The 18,306-nt window shown below is 41.8% G+C and overlaps 1 protein-coding gene across 1 annotated transcript; it reads right to left on the bottom strand.

The window, feature by feature from the left end:
- Positions 1-14,273: 14,273 nt before the first annotated feature.
- LOC129186534 (transcription factor HES-5-like) lies at positions 14,274-15,831 on the bottom strand. Its single transcript, XM_054784876.1, has 2 exons — positions 15,763-15,831; positions 14,274-15,660 (listed from the first exon to the last, which is right to left on the bottom strand). The coding sequence occupies exons 1-2, from the start codon at positions 15,823-15,825 to the stop codon at positions 15,274-15,276; spliced, it is 450 nt and encodes a 149-aa protein (XP_054640851.1). The 5' UTR covers positions 15,826-15,831; the 3' UTR covers positions 14,274-15,273.
- Positions 15,832-18,306: the final 2,475 nt, after the last annotated feature.

Genomic DNA, 18,306 nt, shown 5'->3' with positions numbered 1-18,306 from the left:
TCATTTAATTACTATTATTACTACATTTTACATCTGAATTTAAGCAATTTCACACAAGAAAACAAACTTTCAGCACTTAATGCCCCAATCAAAGCAACACTCTTTCCATTTCAGAGAAGGCTTATTCTGTATTTAAATTGACTTGCCTAAGTATTGGTCTTTTTTAAACCACTCTGTGTATTTTTGTCAGTTTAGTTTGTTTTATGCAATGGCAGCCAGTGTATTACATACCTGCAGGGCCTTCAGTGGGGACTTCAGCAACCCATAGTCCACCTCTTAATACCACCGCTATCACATCACAGTTATACAAACCATCAATAATATGGAAAAACGCAATATTGCAATGCATGGCGTTACAGAATTGGGGATGAATACCATTATTACTAAAGAAACAAACCCTGTTAAACCTTATCTTCAAATACTGTACATCATCTCTGAACATCTCCAAACTTCTACACTACAAAATGGTAAGGAGCAGTTCTGAATCATTTATTCATCTTTTATGATTTTTTAAAATCAATATTTATCTAATAACATGACAAAAATATAAAAAATGGAATAAACTACATCACACTCATCACTCACTCATAAGCACTGGTCTGGAAGACTTCCATCTGAATTGGCAAACCCTTTCCCTGGCTGACTTATGTATAACTTATACAGTATGTATAAACTCACTTATGTCATGGTATAATGCGCACAATGATGAACAACACTATGGCTGTCTCCTTTCTTCTTTTTTTTATCACAGCAAGATCGAGATGAAGCATTGCTACTGTTCATGTGATTATGCGTTCAAGCACACTGGTAACTTTGAGTGTCTGGCTTAGACTGTCATACATCAATCAATCAGAGGATGGAAAAGTGCCGATGTCACTATGGGCCAGCTGAGAAGCGACTCTGAAGTCTGATTGGTTAAAGAAACAGCCCCATTGCTAATAGTGACAAGGCCTAGCACTCCTGGTTGTGAAGGCCCTGGGCAGATTACATTGATGTGGCAACACATAGAAGCTGAAATCCGATTGGACAAAAAATCTAACAAAAACATACGAACTGCAGGGGTCGCCAACCCGTCGATCGTGAGCTACTAGTCGATCTTTGGGACTTTGCCGGGAACATTTTGGAAAAAAATTCTTATCATATCAGTGCCCTCACTTCCCAGAGAGCGACCAACAGGCACGCATTGTGTCCACTGAACACGCCCGTATGCCTCGCTGCTATCCAGGCAGCAACCCGCGAGCCCCAGCAAGGAGCCCAGTCCCCAAAACTCGGCCAGAGGTACACTCGTACACCGGCTCGCCTCATACACCGACTCGCCGCCGAGCGCTAACAAAAAGCGAGCGAGAAAGGGAGGGAGTGACAGCGCTGCAGCCAAGTGTTTGTGCACACAACAGTAATTATTGCACATTAATAGGGCTCAAAGTCTGCCTTTGCTGCTTCAAAGTTAGGGCACAAATATAACTCCATAGACATGCACCTCCAAAAACGACACAGTCGCTCGTTAAGGGCTGGCTGTTGTAGCCATTGACCAGCCTCAATCTGCATGGCTCGTCCACTACACTGAGCCAACAAGCCAAATAGTTGTGGTTTGCTCATGAAGCCGACGCCACAACCCCAACCCTGACCAAGAGGCACATACAATAAGTAGGGGTGCCCAAAGTGCGGCTCAGAGGCCATCTGTGAAAAACAGCAAAAATGATAAAAATACAGCAAAAGGCTCAATTAGAAAAAGAAAAGCTGAAATGTTGAAACCAACAACCAATAATAACAAAGCATACTGTATATTGTGTATCCATATAAAATGTTCTCGGCAGATATGTATATACATATAGTATATGCATATGTATATATACAGTCAAACCTGTCTTAGCGGCCACCTATATAGAAGGGCCACCTGCCTATAGCAGCCACTGAAAAATCCCCCCCAGCAAATTTACATGTTATAGACCCTGTGTATAGCAGTCACCTGTCCAACGCAGCCAGCAGCCACCCATTTTGTCTCCCTTGGTCAATATCTGACTGCATATAGAAGCCAAATTACCAACTCAAGTAGAAGCTTCATGCACGAAAAAGTTTTGTTTTTCAATCAATGAAGGCGTCGTGTGTAGACTTTAATTACTGAGTCCTAGCTCAGTCACAATCATTCACAAGATCCACACAAACTGTCAGTTGTTCCACATAAAAAAGCCGTCTTCTTTTGAGCTTGCTATTTCCTGGTCAAACATGTAACTTTAAGAGCATTTGCACCAAAACATTACCGCAAAGTAGGCTGGGAACAGGACGTGCTCCCAGCGACGCTACAATAAAAAAAAAAACATATGCTAGCATGCATGCGGCAGCGGGAGCAAAACTGAGTTTGGTTGTACTTAACTGAAGTATTTTATCAGTTATCAGTTATTATTAAGCCTCTAGCTTCCTTTTAGTAAGTAAAAACCTTGGCTATGATTGCACTACATTGTCATGTAGACCTACAAAGTACACTTGGAAGAACAAGAGGTGAATAAATGTATTGCAACTGATGTGAAACTGATGAGGGGTAGGATTAAATAAGCTTTGCTTCTTCCTACTCCTTTTTGGACATGCAAAATTGTGAATTGTACTATGTGATGTGCTACTGTTTGACTCATGCATGTTCAGGATTAAAACCATGAACCATGATAATAACAAGCCTAGTAGTGCTGTACAACTTTTATCAGCAGTCCGCAGTGCCCTCTACTGGTCAACATTATTATAATGATTTTTTTCCCTTTTTTTTTCTTTTTTTTCCTCTACAGGTCAACATTCAAACTGGACGCCAACCTGTCTATAGAGGCCACCTGTCTATAGCGGCCACTTTTGCAGACTCCCTCTAGTGGCTGCTATAGACAAGTTTGACTGTATATATTTTTACATATGTATATATCCCGCTTGTTTGGAGGGTGGGGGGGTGGTAGATCTTGTGCAGGTTCGAGACCAGGGATCTTGGTCTCAAAAAAGTTGGTGACCACTGCGCTACTGGAAGCAATGCAGCCAAGATACATGCTACAAAATGAAAATAATAGACTGTTGGAAATAAATTAATACAATTTCATGGAACAAATGTTCAAATTTAAGTTGTAAATGTAGGTCAGGCACCTATCAGCTTCCTGTGTTTGACAAACAACTAATTACAATTGAAGTCCTGTAACATTTGATATTTTTGCATAGCTTTTTATTCGGGCATCATGGTGAAAATGTACTTAATCTGCACGTCCCCTCCGATCTTCAAACATGAATTCTTTCATTTTGATATTTTGGACACTCGTATGCACCAAGATTTTGGTTTGGTCTACGCCAAATTGATTAAGCTTACAAATGAGTGGAACGTTTCTGGTAAATTATACATTTTCATTTTAACTATTATGTATTAGCATATTAGATAGGAAAATGCTATTAATATTAATATTAAATATTATATATTAGGGGCCGCACGGTGCTCTAGTGGTTAGCATGTTGGCCACACAGTCACAGTCTGGAGATCGGGAAGACCTGGGTTCCATTCTCCCTTGGGCCTTTCTGTGTGGAGTTTGCATGTTCTTCCCATACGTGTGTGGGTTTTCTCAGGGTACTCCGGTTTCCTCCCACATTCCAAAAAAACATGCATGTTAGGCTAATTGGCGACTCTTAATTGTTCATAGTTGTGAGTGTGAATGGTTGTTTGTCTATATGTGCCCTGCGATTGACTGGCGACCAGTCCAGGGTGTACCCCGCCTGCCGCCCGAAGTCAGCTGGGATAGGCTCCAGCATGCCCGCGACCCTTATGAGGAGAAGCGGCATAGAAAATGGATGGATGGATTATATATTAGTATAAAAAATATACATTGAGAAGAAAGTCAACTGAAGGTGTATTAAATCTTGTTGTTTTGAGCAGTTTTCTGCCATAATGTGAAAAAATGTTGCTTGTCCATTGTTGTGTATGTGTTTCCCAGCGTTTACGTTTACAGCGTTTGCGAGGATGACCACCACTCGAGAAAGCCAAAGTGAGAGCGCTTCGGCTCAGTTTCCGAAGGGAGGGCATCATACTCTGCTTCAGTATGTCACAACACATGTTGGCATTCAGGTTTCTCTCAATGAACTGTGCTCCCCAGTGCCGGCAGCACTCATGCAGCCCCATACCATGACACTCGGACCACCATGCTTGACTGCAGACAATGTAAGTCTTTGTACTCCTCACCTGGTTGCCATCGCGCACGCTTGACAATATTTGAACGATATCCATCTATTTTCTATAGCTCTTGTCCTCACTAGGGTCCTCACTAGGGTCACTAGGGCTAGAGCCTAACCCATTTGTCTTCGGGCGAGAGGCGGGGTGCACTCTATTGTACACCAGCCAAAGAACATATAGATAAACAACCATTCACTCACACACACACACACACCTATGAGCACCTAGAGCAGGGGTCGGGAACCTTTTTGGCTAAGAGAGCCATAAAAGCCACATATTTTAAAATGGATTTCCTTGAGAGCCATATAATATTTTTTAACATTGAATACAAGTAAATGTGGGCATTTTTAAGGAGGACCTCTAAAGTTATTCTTTTTATTAACATTGTTACACTGAAGCAATCCAATAATAAATAAATTACTTCTTACCATTAATGCGACTTCTGGTGCTGCGTGCTTTTGCACCGTACTCCGTATCTTTTTCTTTTTCCAGAATTAGCGATCTGACTATTTGATTTAAGGAAGGGAAGTTCATGCGAATAGGCTACCGCGAATAGGCTACCGCATTATCCAGTGATAATCGAATTTTGGTGTTTGACCCGGAAAATATTGGAAGGACCGCTTGCACTGGCTCTGGCCACCCGCATTGTGGTAGAAAATGGATTGATGGACTAAAATGCATAACAAAGTTTTATATTTTGAGTGTTATTTTTAACATTGTGATTTCTGTAATGTACAATAAAAGGTCAGCGAACAAAAAAACAAAAATACATTTTTATCGTGTTAAGACATGTTTGAGAGCCAGATGCAGGCATCAAAAGAGCCACATCTGGCTCCCGAGCCATAGGTTCCCTACCCCTGACCTAGAGTCTCCAGTTAAAGTAGCAACCATGTTTTTAGAATGTGGGAGGAAGCAGACTCCTGCTCTCCACCCGGAGAGAATCCATGCAGGCATGAGGAGAACATACAAACTCCACACAGAGATGTTCCAACATCGAAGATACAAACCCACAATCTCCTGATTGTGCAGCCCACTATCTGAACCAAATAAGGTAATCTTGGTCTCATCAGACCACATGACAGGATCCAGTAATCCATGTCCTTTGTCTGATAGTCTTCAGCAAACTGTTTGCAGGCTTTGGCTGCCAGGCTTGCAGCCAGGCAGACCAACTTGATGCAGAGTGCAGTGTATGGTCTGAACACTGACAGGCTGACCACCTGCCCCTTCATCCTCTGCACAAATGCTGCCAGCACTCATACGTCTATTTTACAAACACAAGCTCTGGATATGACGTTGAGCCCATGCGCTCAACTTCTTTGGTCGACTATAGCGAGGCCTGTTCTGTGAAAGCTGTCCTGTTTAAGCGCTATGTGGTTTTCCCACCGTGCTCCAGCTCAGCTTCAGGGTGTTGGCAATCTTATTACAGCCTAGAACACGTGTCAAACTCACGCCATGGAGGGCCGAGACACTGCAGGTGTTCTCTCCAACCACTTTCTCCAGCAGGTGATTTAATTGATGAGCTCCTTCACTCAAATTAAAGGAGGTGTTAATTATTAAAAACACCTGCTTTAGTGACAGGCTGGAAAGAAAACCTGCAGTGTCTCGGCCCTCCATGGCACGAGTTTGACACCCCTGGCCTAGAAGATCTTTATGGAGAACAAAAAAAATTCACATCCTCTGAGAGTTCTTTGCCATGAGGTGTCATATTGAACTTCCACTGACCAGAAAGAGAGAGTGTAAGAGTGATAACACCAAATGTAACACCTGTTCACTATTCACACCTAAGACCCTGTAACACGAATGAGTCACATGACCCCAGGGAGAATACATGGCTATTTGGGCCCAATTTGTACAGTTTAACATCGGGGTGCGCTCACTTTTGCTGCCAGTGGTTTAGACATTAATGGTTGTGTGTTGAATTATTTTAAGGGGATAGTAAATGTACACTGTTGTAATGTCAATGCTGTACACTGACTACTTTACATTGTATGACAGTGTTGTTTTTTAGGTTATGTTTGCACTGGACGATATGATGCCCAATTCAGATTTTTTGTTAAAATACGATCTTTTATGTGGTCGTTCACATCCCCCCCCCCAAAAAATTGCCCCAGTTTGTGCTCTCCTTTGTGGCAATTTCAAGGAATTTGTGCAACAGGAGTCAACATTTTTTTAACGAAATGATTCTGCATAAGAGATTAAGAAGACAGACGGCAAGAATTTTGGCTATGGCAGTTCATGGCGATGTCGTTGTCATTGACGTGAGCTGCTTCACTAACACTTTTTAAAAATAATTTTTCAAATGATAAGAAGAAGTGTTGCCTCCATCTTTGAGTACCTTTGTCCAAGTCTCGCAAGGCAAAACATGACGTATAGGTTGGATATAAGCGACATGGCAGTTCAGACTGCACTAGCTCGGATACATATATCAGATTTAATCTACATACGAATGAGACCTGAGTTGCATTAAAAAAAAAAAATCGGAACTATACTGTTCACATTGAAAAAATCAGATGCAGTTCCTATATCAACAAAAATATCTAAATGTACCTGCAGTGTGAACGTAGCCATAGTGATGTTCCATGAAAAGATATAATCAAATATTTGCAGAAATGTGACATACAGTATGTTTAACTTCCTTAAACTCACATCAGTTCCAATGGAAGTCACTCATTCTGCGGAATTGTGCAGCTCTAAGCATGTCTGAACAAAGAAAGGTTCTTAATGGGATGCTTAGATGGGTTTGGTGTGAAAGAACACGTTTGGAATGAACTACAACAGAGACTGGAGCAAAGCCAGCACGTCCTCTCTGAGGTCCAACATCAGTCATCGGTCACAAATGGACAAAAATGCCAACATAGACACTCCAACATCTTGTAGAAAGTCCATCTTTTCTTCAATTTTCACTTCCTATTCGTATTATGTGTCCCAATACTTTACTCTGTCAATATCAAAGCTTGTTTTTCAAGGGTGTGAGGAGTGGACAGCTACAGAAGCAGAGCCATGATGACATCATCATCAGTAACATTGTCATCATTTGTGGACACCGATGAGTCCCACCATGCAAGGATGTAAACATGTGGACAGGAGAAACACGATTTGTCCCGGGAGAACTCACACAAACACTTGTTGGTGGACAGGAAATGAGGTCACAAGGTTGTTACATTCCTATGTGTGTGTGTTGGTCATGTTTGGACAGATTCCATTGGACAACGCTGGATTGGCCTGGTTTTACACACACACACGCACACACACACCCACACACACACACAGCAGGTTATCTCCACATGGTTAGCGTGTTTTTATGCCACATGATGAAATATTGAAGAAACAGAGGAGTATATGCTGTGTGTAAGTGTGTGTGTTAAACTTGACTCTTTTTCATAAGCAACGTGATGAAATCAGAGGCCAAGTGTCTGACTTAACTATGGCCTGAGCGACACGCACTCACACACACTCACACACACACTCACACACGTGCTGCCAGGATTCCTGCACCAGCTGCGCAGCTTTGATCTCCACCTGATGCCACTTCCTGTGATTTTAATCTACTTCCTGCGGTCTGCTTTAGTCTAGGCAGCGTGCTGGCAGCAGCTCCAGGGCATCCTGCACCGACGCACCCCCACGAGGAGCTTTGTGAGAGGCTGAGCGACGCCTCGGGCTGCAGAGAAGATAAAACATCCCTGAGCAAATTGTTAATGTAAGCGAATGTGCCTCCTCGTGTGTTAAACGCTGATGAGATCAACAGTCTTTCACTGGATATGCTTTGCCATGGAAAACGTCCAGAAGATTCATTTTAATCTTAATTCTGGCCAAATAAACTAAAAACTAACAGAAAATATAAGTGACATGTGTGTTCCATGTTTAACATCTGACAAAAGTGAGTAGAGCCCTCACATGTCAGCAAGCATTTTTATGACAGTATCTCTTCTCAAGGGACAATACCACAGAACTTAAACTTGTATAGTCAGTGTACAGCTTTGACAGCAGTATAGATTTGCTATCCACTGAAAATGAGTCTAAAAACACACGTGGTTGTTGGCACTATTACGCCAAACAAGGTAAAAACCCACAAAAGTCACTGAAATAACTGGAAACAGAAAAAAGCCATATTACAGAAAAATTGACTAAAAATTCATGAATGCAAATCAGACATTGATTTTGAATTGAGGCTCAAGAGCAATTAAAAAAAACAAACTTAACCTAATATTTGCCTAACCCATACCCTAATATTATGTCGCACAACCTTTTGAAGCACTTCGTGCAATTGAGCGCCTGTAACTCTCAATGAAACTCCTGCACCTGTTGACACGTATTTTGGCCCACACCTCATAAGCAAATTAGTCCAGCCCTCTGATGTTTTATGGGTTCTTCAGGCTGCATGTTTCAGCTCTTTCCGCAGATGTGCAGTTGGATTGAAATTAGGGCTCCAAGAAGGTCACTTCAGAATAGTCTAATGTTTGGCCCTTAGCCATTTTGCGTGTTTTTGGGTCTTTGTTTTGGGTCCTGCGACTGAGTTCAAGCTTTTGGACACTGGGCAACACATTTTGCTCCCGAATGCCTTGATCTTGAGATTTCATTATCCCCGGCACAGATTAAATGTAGCCTGAGAACATAACTGAATCTCCTCCATGTTTTTCGTATTATTTCCTCTGTGTGCTTCATTTGTGACTTCTGTCATTTCTCACTTTTGACTTGCCAAAAAGCTCCAGATTTGTCTCCCTGACGCTTTGTAGCTTTTGTGCATTTCGGCAATGTCCAGTATTTGTTTTTAAACTATCTTTTTATTACTTTTGTCAGTTTCAAGTTATTTTAATGACCACAGAGGGTATTTCTTTCTTTCATGAAAGCGTACCAATTATTTTGTCCACTTCTGTAGCCGGGCCACAAAAGTAGGTAGCAAGATAATTGCGTCTTTCCTACAGTAAAGCTTGGTGGTCGTCATGGTCCGGAGTTCATTGACGGATAGATTCATTCCAACATGTACTGTGACATTGTGAAGCAGGGCATGATCCCCTCCCTTGGGAAACTGGGCCGCATGGCAATTTTACAACATGATAAGGAGCCCAAACACACCTCCAAGATGACAAGTGCCTTGCTGATGACGATGAAGGCGATGGAGCGGCCAAGTATGTCTCCTTCAGACAACTGAGCACCTGTGGTGGAAGGAAAGTGGAGAAGAGCAAAATAAACCATTTCCACCAGTGATGTCATCATGGATGAGTGGAAAAGGATTCCTGTAAAGACCTGTGCAACGCTGTTGAATTCCATGACCAAGAGGATTAAGGCAGTGCTAGATAACAGTGGTGCACACACTAAATATTCACACTATGGACACAATTTGGACATGTTCACTGTGAGGTGTTCTCACTTGTGTTGCCAGCTGTTAACACAATAATAGTTGTGTGGTGATTCATTTTCAAGTCTATACTGCTCTACAAGCTAATACTGGCCGTTGACAAGGCCTGCTTACAGTCACAATGCTGGCATCCTCGGAAGTCAGGGTGTTACTTGTGCAACAACATGAAACTGAACTGGAAAGACAAAGCATTTGTTTAGTGTGTGTGTGCGCGACGGAGGTCAGCTGACCGAGACTGATGTCAGAATGGTGAGAACAACCATCGAGACGCTCTCCTTCCTTAATGAGTCTTTTGTGGCAGCGGATGTAACGATGCTGCTGATGCAACACACCTGGGGAGACGCGTGAAGACGTGGGCTGATGCCATGCTCGCGTCTTTTCAATAAAGCCTGAAGTGGCAACATTGCAAGACTCCACTGATTGAGCATCACGCTCAACGTGATTGCACATTATTGCAAATGCTATTTGTTATTTCAGGACTGAGCGATGCGTGTCAATGCTGTTTATTTGTCTCTGCTGAAAACCCCCAGTGATGAGTTGTTTGACCCGATAGGCGCTCATAATGCAAAGATGTCAACCTGCTCCGAAGTGACGCCACCACTGTGCAATTGAATCACATAAAGTGGTTCTTTATTGTTATTTTTAGGACACATTAAAGACATTTTTAGGGGGTTGTTAGCTAAAAAAAAACACCAATTTTGCAGGCATGTTCACCCAAAAATTGACTTAGTGAATTTTTTGGAAAATTCAACTAGCAACATGAAGTTTCATTAGGCATGTCTATCATGGGTAGATGCACAAAAACGTCTCAAGAAGCCATACCCAAAAGGGCACAGGAAGTTGGTTGTCATTTTGATTTGAAGCAACCATTATAGGGTAATTTTTGCCATTTCCAAGGGTTTTAAAAAAAGCAAAATGGTCCCATAGAGTAGGGATGTCCAAAGCCCATTTGTGGCCCACTGCTGTTTTTTTATGGCCCGTGGCACATTGTAAAAATATCATTTAAAAAAAGAAAACTAAAAAAAATAAAAAATCAGCAGATATTGGAAAAAATTGCTGTAAATTTAAAAGAATAAAATCTAAATATCAAGAGAAACCGTTGGATTCTAATGACAAAAAAAGTCACAATAAGCTTGAAATATTATAGGGAAGCATAAAGCAGTATAGAGTTGAAATATTACAGATAACATGCGTTAGCTGTAATATTATGAGAAACAAATAAACAAAATAAAGTTGTCATAATTGGAAAATTAGGTTGGAGGAAAAAGTTATACTCTTATGGGAATAAAGTCATAATATTACAAAAACATTCTGAAGATTATTTACAAAAAAAGTTGAAATATTTGGAATTAAAAAAAACAACAACAGCACAAATAGGAAAAAAAGAGTTCATACTAATCACCTATACCACAAACCTAAGATGCAAGAATTAAAAAAAAAAGTAACTTCTTCAAAATGTCATTTCATTTCATCATTTCATCTTTCAGTATGTGGACCTTAGTGGAAAAAGTCTGGCCACCCGGCCATAGAGTTTGTCTGATTGCCACTGTAATGGTAATATTTTTTATTGCTTGGACAAACTGGAAAAAAATTGGAAAAAAAACATGAGATCAATCGTTGCGGGTTTAACCTTGCAAGATGAGACAGAAATGTCGCATGCAAACATGTAAAGTAGTTTAGGGTGGGGTACACAAATGACAGAATCAGCTAAACATTTATTCATGGACCATTACGTCTCGTCCACATCACAGGCAAATGCTTCCCTTGCCAGACATGGAGGGAAAGAAGCACCTTGAGTGACATATCCATCCCTGAATGGCACCCACATCAAGCTCATCACGTCTCTTTCATACCCTGAACAACGCACAAGGCTGCCGAGTGTATTCCTTCCAGTGCCATGCTCAAAAGAACTCACCTGCGGTCTTTTTCATAGTGAAGTGCTAACAATTAAGCATTGAGGTGTTTGGCCGGGTGGTACATACACTGGCCAGTTAGCTCATGTATTGTCATTTGGAATGGCAGTGTTTTGAAATGGAAAACGTGACTTTATGTCAGATTGTTGTGTTGTTTGCAGAGAACCATGTGTGGTGCACTTAAAAAGTACCATTTTAGATTTCACAATGAGTGTAAAGCAGAAAATGTGTGTACAGTAGAATTTTGTGAGACTTGAGAAAAGGTTTTTGTTCTCTGCGAGTTGTTCTCTGTTCTCTTGTGCTAAGCAAGTCATTTTAGTGTTGGAAAAACTGGTATTAGCTCTACTAGGAATCATAGAAATGTACATTACAGCTACCAAATTTCAACCATGTGTACTACGCAACATTTGAATAACTCAAACGTCTTAACTGTGATAAAGTTCCCTCCTTGAGGAGATTTGGCCTTATTTCTGATATTTATGATTGATTGTTGCCTGAGACCAGGGACGAGTGTGGTGTCCCAAATATTGTAAAAATTGAATTCTCACAATGTTCATCAGCACAGAAACGGTGACGTCAAATATAAAATCTTAACCATGGAAACAAGAAAAATCTCATTTTAAATTGAACGTGTGTTTGTCCACGCTTTGATTGCTCTCCCTGTGTGCCCATCAAATGCAACTGCAGGCAATAACCTTCACACACACAAACACACACACGCATACACACAGGGAAGCACACACACGCGCACACACGCATCAACTCTGACTGAAACAAACAAAACAAAACACACACTCACTCCCTCCATCACCATCAGACTGCTTTCTGTCGTAACGATGTGCAATCAACACGCAATGCTGACCAACACACACACACCACACCACACATGTACGCACACGCACTCACATACACCGACACACACACGCACACACACACACACACACACACACAAATATAGAGGACTGGTTGAAGGATGAAGTCAGCCTGTGATTGCAGAAGAGTTACAGTATTGACTCATTCCATTCACGTGTGTGTGTGTGTGTGTGCGTGTGTGTGTGTGCGTGTGTGTGTGTCGTCACCACTTCATTAGTAGCACAGTGCCAGTAAAGCTAGTAAATCATAGTTGTGGTATGAATTACAGTTTTTCTTGATTGCTTTGATGCGGCAGTCAACTCAAACGCCACATTTTCAAAAGAGTGAACACACACACACAGGCCTAAAGAGTGGCACTCATGGTCAGAAATACGCGAACACAGTTTGTTTGCAAAAGGCTGTAACCTTGCCAAAACATTTAACACATGCAACAAAAGCTAATTTCTGCCTTCAAACTACACAACTCGCAAACAAGAGTATGAGCGCTTCCAATCATGACACAATGGACTACAAAATACAACACGCGTGCGAATCAGTGCAGCGTTGCTTGTCATTGTAGCCTATTACATAGATTTCATCCATCCATTTTCTATGCCTATGCTTATCCTGATTATTGTCGCGGGGGTATGCTGGAGCCTATCCCAAGTGACTTCGGGCGAGAGGCGGGGTACACCCTGGACTGGCCGCCAGCCAATCGGAGGGCACATATAGACAAACAACCATTCACACTCACACAATGGACAAACCTACTAGAGTCGCCAATTAACCTAACATGCATGTTTTTGGAATGTGGGAGGAAACCAGAGAAAACCAGAGAACATGCAAACTCCACACAGAGATGCCCAGCGGAGATTCGAACCCAGATCTTCCCGATCTCCTGACTGTGTGGCTTATGTGACTGTGTGCTAACCACTCAGCCACCGGCCTACATAGAGTTCATGCTGGTGCCATTTATTTTTATTGAAAATGTTATTGATTCTTCATTCTTTTTTTCCAAACTGAAAACTGAAATACTTTAAATCAGGGGTCACTAACCTTTTTGAAAACGAGAGCTAGTTCTTGGGTACTGATTAATGCGAAGGGCTACCATTTTGATACACAATTTACTCAATTTACCTTTAACTACAGTTGTGTGAAACGGTGTTTGCCCCCTTATTGATTTCTTTCTTTTTTTTTTTTTTGCATTTTAGTAACACTCAAATGTATCAGATCATCAAACAAATGTAAATATTAGTCAATGACATCATAACTGAACACGAAATGAATTCTGCTGTCTCCTAAAAAAATCATATATGAGAATGTAAAAAAAAAATTGTAACATACGCATACACTACTGGAAGCAGTGCAGCCAAGAAACACGCTACGAAATGAAGAAAATAGACTGTTGGGAATAAATTAATAGAATTTAATTGAACAAATACTACAATTTAAGTTTGAAATGTAGGTCAGTGCTTCAGGTCATGGTCAGGCCAGCAGAGAAGGCCTTGCTGGCCCTGACTGCACACCACATGTCACAATCTGTATGTTTTTATGCCTCAGTTCCTGTTTGCATGCTCTTATTTCATACTACTTCCTGCTTTGCCCTGTTCTGTGTTCCCCTGCGTTGCGTTCAATACCTGTACACCTGTTTCCAATCTTAGTTACACTTCTATTTCGTTCAGGTGCGCGTTTTGTCCTTAGTCACAGCATTGACTATTTGTTAATTGTTGTTGGTGATTCTACTGCTGTGTTGTGGATTGAATAGCAGCATTAATAATTAACAGGACTTTTACCTGCACCTTGGTCCGCATCTCTCGCATCCTGAGTTTGTGCCACAACTCCGCAATGCCAAGACGTAACAATAAATATACATACACAATGTTTTCAATTTCACTCGCAGTTTATTGAACAATAATCCATGGCAAGTTTGTAAGCAAGTGATGATGCATCACAACAATAACTTGTTAGATTTCCACAAGACACACTTTGGACTCAAAGCGAGTGAAGGATACCATAAGTCTTTATAAAAGACCGACAACAATGAAGGACAGAATAAAATGATTGTTACTATGAAACAAAAGCAGAAAGTTGCCCTGACAAGAAACTAAATTCAATTAGAAATACAGGAAGTGAAATCATTAAAAGACAATATCATGCACTGACTGTAAAACAGATCACGCCTCTTCCACAGGAAGGACAATGACTGAGCTGACGAATTCAAATCATCATGATATAAACTTGGAATATAGAATAATTATATTTCAAATAGAACTACGACCTGACCACCGTCTTCTGTCAAAAACAGTAAGATGCAGGATGTTGGATTTTCTTTCTTAATTTGAAAGGTATTTTCATTCTTTTCTTGAAGAAATAACACATAAAAGCTTCTGATGATCAGGAAAGGATGACTTCAGTTGATCAATACATCACATAGTTTGTTACCATGTCCATAAAAAATACATGGAAACATTGCCTGGTTGCAAACGGATGTGCTACACATCCATTCAGACACAAGCTGTAACTGCAATTGTGCAGGAATCAAGAAGCCACAGGAAGAAAAAGTTATTTTCATTTTAAAAGATATGAAAAAGTGTTAGAAATGAATGCCAATGATTGCAAAACCAATCCTGCTATTCATACAAAATGCATGACAAGATCATATTGTTGCTGTTGTTTCCATAGGATGTCAATCAGCAGTCAAATCAAATAAATGATCAATAATATTATATATGAATATCATTTGTTGGCATTTCCATGAAAATTACATGGAAAAAGTAAAACACTGCAAATGCAGTCAGATGTGATTCATGCATCATGCACGACTAAATAGACTGTCATCATTATTTCTAATAAGAAACAAAATAAATGAAAATATAACTTCTGTCCAAACAGAAGAAGCCGTGACTTCAATAGTGAAGAAATGAGTGCAGTCGTCTTTGACCATCATGTTCATATCAGCCTGTCTGTGTCTACCATGGCCTCCAGGGGGCGCTGTGGGCTGTGCTCTCCTCTTTCGTGACGCTGCTGCGGACTGGAGAGTTCAAAGGAGAGAAGTCCTCCACAATCAGCTTCTCCTCACAGGAAGACTGAAGCTGCTGGAAGTGCGTCCTCGCCCGCTCCTCTGTCAGGAAGTGCACCACCTCACGGGCGCAACTGGAGTAACCCGGATGGACAGGCAAGCCGTCCAAAGACTTTAGTTGTCTCAGGAAGCAGACGGTCATCTCCAGGACGTCTGCTTTTTCCAGCTTGGAGTCCGGCTGCAGCGTGAGGAACTCTGGAGGCAGGAGAGACTTGAGCTGCTCGATGCTGCTGTTGATTCGCTCTCTGCGTAACTTCTCCACCAGAGGCTTTCTGAGCTGCAGGAAGAACAACAAGCTGATGAAGACACTTCTTGTGGAGTCCAGTGCTAGCATGAGCAGGGTGTGAGAAGATGAGGTGATGAGGAATCTTGAACTTACCTTGTGTGTGAGTGTCACGTGCTGCTGAGAGTGGCAGACTGCTGCAGTGATTGTAGGTGCCATGGCTGGATGTGTGTGCTGTCCACAATGTGATCTCCACTGGCTTCGTGCCTCCTATTTATAGTCCTACATCTCCATATGAATGTGTGGCTCTGGCTCTGGCTGCACTTTCTCACAGTGTCAGCCAATCAGAGAGCTGGCTGACACAAAACACCATGCAACATGCTTCATGCTCTTATTGCCTGCCTGGGGGACAATAGCTACATCTCAGGGGAGCAGCTGGACTACTGGGGGGAGTGGGGCGGGGGCTCAAAGAGCTCTGTGTGAACGTGTGAAAGTGGTGACCCTGGAGAGCGCAGACCTGCTGCCTGATGTTGCCTGATGCTGCCATCAATGACTTTCACCCAGCACACTACTCTACTACAATAACATGCATGCTGACATGTAACCATGAGGCCAAAGAAACTTTTGAGGAGTTAAAAGACAAGTGTTCAAAAGTGTTCAAGGTTGATAGCGACTGAAGGTAGAAGATCAATGCAAAAGAGCATCATTGCTACCTGAACAAGCCTCCATGTGCACATGTCAAGTCCACAATAAACATGTGATGATGTGTTGTGCACAGACAAGTGGAAGATGTGAGAGTGTGATGTGGCACATGGCCTTTAGAAGCAGGCCCCACGTGTCCTCACGTAGCATAGTCTTTGGATATGTGTGTCGGTGTGAGTACGAGCGACATGTCAGTTTCCCACACTGACTCATGGCTCTGTGTTGCTGTGGAAACGGACCATCTGGACGGAAAGAACACCATTGGCTGCCTCTGGCTCTTTGGACACTTCCAAACTGTCATCAACAATCTACATAAGAGCATCATAATATCTTCAACCACATCTTTCTGCTTTTTATGCACTTTGCTCTTGTTGAATCTGCAGCACAATAAAAACACAACACAAAGGAACTTTCCATCCAAAGCTTCAGCGCGCCACATTGGGGAGGTGGAGGGTCCAAAGGTCAGGACAGCTTTCTCGTGAAGTGTGCCGAATCCCTTGGAGGTGGAGGGGGAGGAGGCAGCTGCTGGTGGGCTGAATGAACACTCTCTCAGCTCTGCTCCCCACTACTTTCCCACACTGTGGCCTTGAACGCAAAACTCTTAGGTACCGCACTATTGATGCACTTTGTAGACATTTGAACACAGCACTATCACTACTGATGTACTTAGTAGACATTTGAATGCAGCGCTCTCACTACCGACACACTTTCAATGAAACAATCTCACTATCAATACACTTAGTATAGACTTAAACGCATCACTCTCACTATTGATCATAAGCTACATGTGCGTGTACGTAGAAAACAGACAAACTAAATGCTTTATTTATCATGAGGGTGTGTTTTAAACTGCATCCCCAGGGGTGCACATGCAAAGCTTTTGTCCCAGGGGGCTGTCTGAGGGAGTGCCCCCTCCTCCTGTTCCCACACTGACCACAATGCAAGTGTGTCCCATTAGGTGCCACTAAACATGCAAGCAGTGGTGTGTTTATGGACAAACATATATTGATGTCCAAATGAGAGAAGTCAGTGGAGTTGTTTTTAGTGTTGCAGGTGTGTAAGAGGAGTGCAAGGTGACTTGTAGTGGACGTGTCAGTGAGACAGTGGACAACCTGCAGCAGTGTGATGACTAGGACACAGTGTGAGGAGAAGCTCCATGTCGCTTTCCCACACACACTCTTTGAATGGTGCTGTCCATCAAGCACAAAGCCACTCTGAATGGAGCCTTTAGACGAACTGTGTTGGAACACACACACACACGAACACACAGGATGACATCAGCAGCCATCTGGAGGGAAAGAGCACCATTGGTTGACTCTCAGACTTTGGAAGCTTTGAATCATCACAAGGATTTCATTAGCAAGCTAGCAACTGTTTCCTGAAGTGTGCCAAATCCCTTTAGAGAATAGTGGCCTGCTGGTGACACCCTCCATGCAAATCACCCCGCACTTTCACACACTCACCCTATCATATGTAATACTGTATATACATACAGTACATAAGTGTGATGTTGTTGATAACCAGCAATATTCACAACATTTTTATGTACACTAATTATTGTCTGATAATAAAAGAACATGTTGGTTCATGCAAATGTCTAATTGTATTCCTTGTTTGATTAACTGAATTAAATTCAATTTAATTAGTGTCATTGTTACTTTTGATGTAATTCAATTGAATATTTTATTTAAAAGTTACTTAGTTACATCCCGGTCTAAGTGTATTTCTATGTTCTTATCCTGTTGTTTTCAAGCAACTTTGAAAGTTTAAGCATCACACCGACACACGTCTAGGCCTTCAGGTCAGAGGTCAGCATCAATTGTCCCACAGGGCTCTGAGAGAGACCGACCTTTGCTTTCCCACAGCAGCAATAATAGAAGTGTGTCTCATTATGCAGCACATGAGACACACTCTGTGACCTTTGACACGTCCATCATGCTTTTATTTTAAAGCTCTTAAAGTCACATGATGTTTCACATATCATTCAGTCATAGGTAC

This window comes from Dunckerocampus dactyliophorus, chromosome 8 (genome assembly GCF_027744805.1).
Source record: "Dunckerocampus dactyliophorus isolate RoL2022-P2 chromosome 8, RoL_Ddac_1.1, whole genome shotgun sequence".
Taxonomy (NCBI): Eukaryota; Metazoa; Chordata; class Actinopteri; order Syngnathiformes; family Syngnathidae; genus Dunckerocampus; species Dunckerocampus dactyliophorus.
This window is presented reverse-complemented; position numbering and strand designations above follow the sequence as displayed.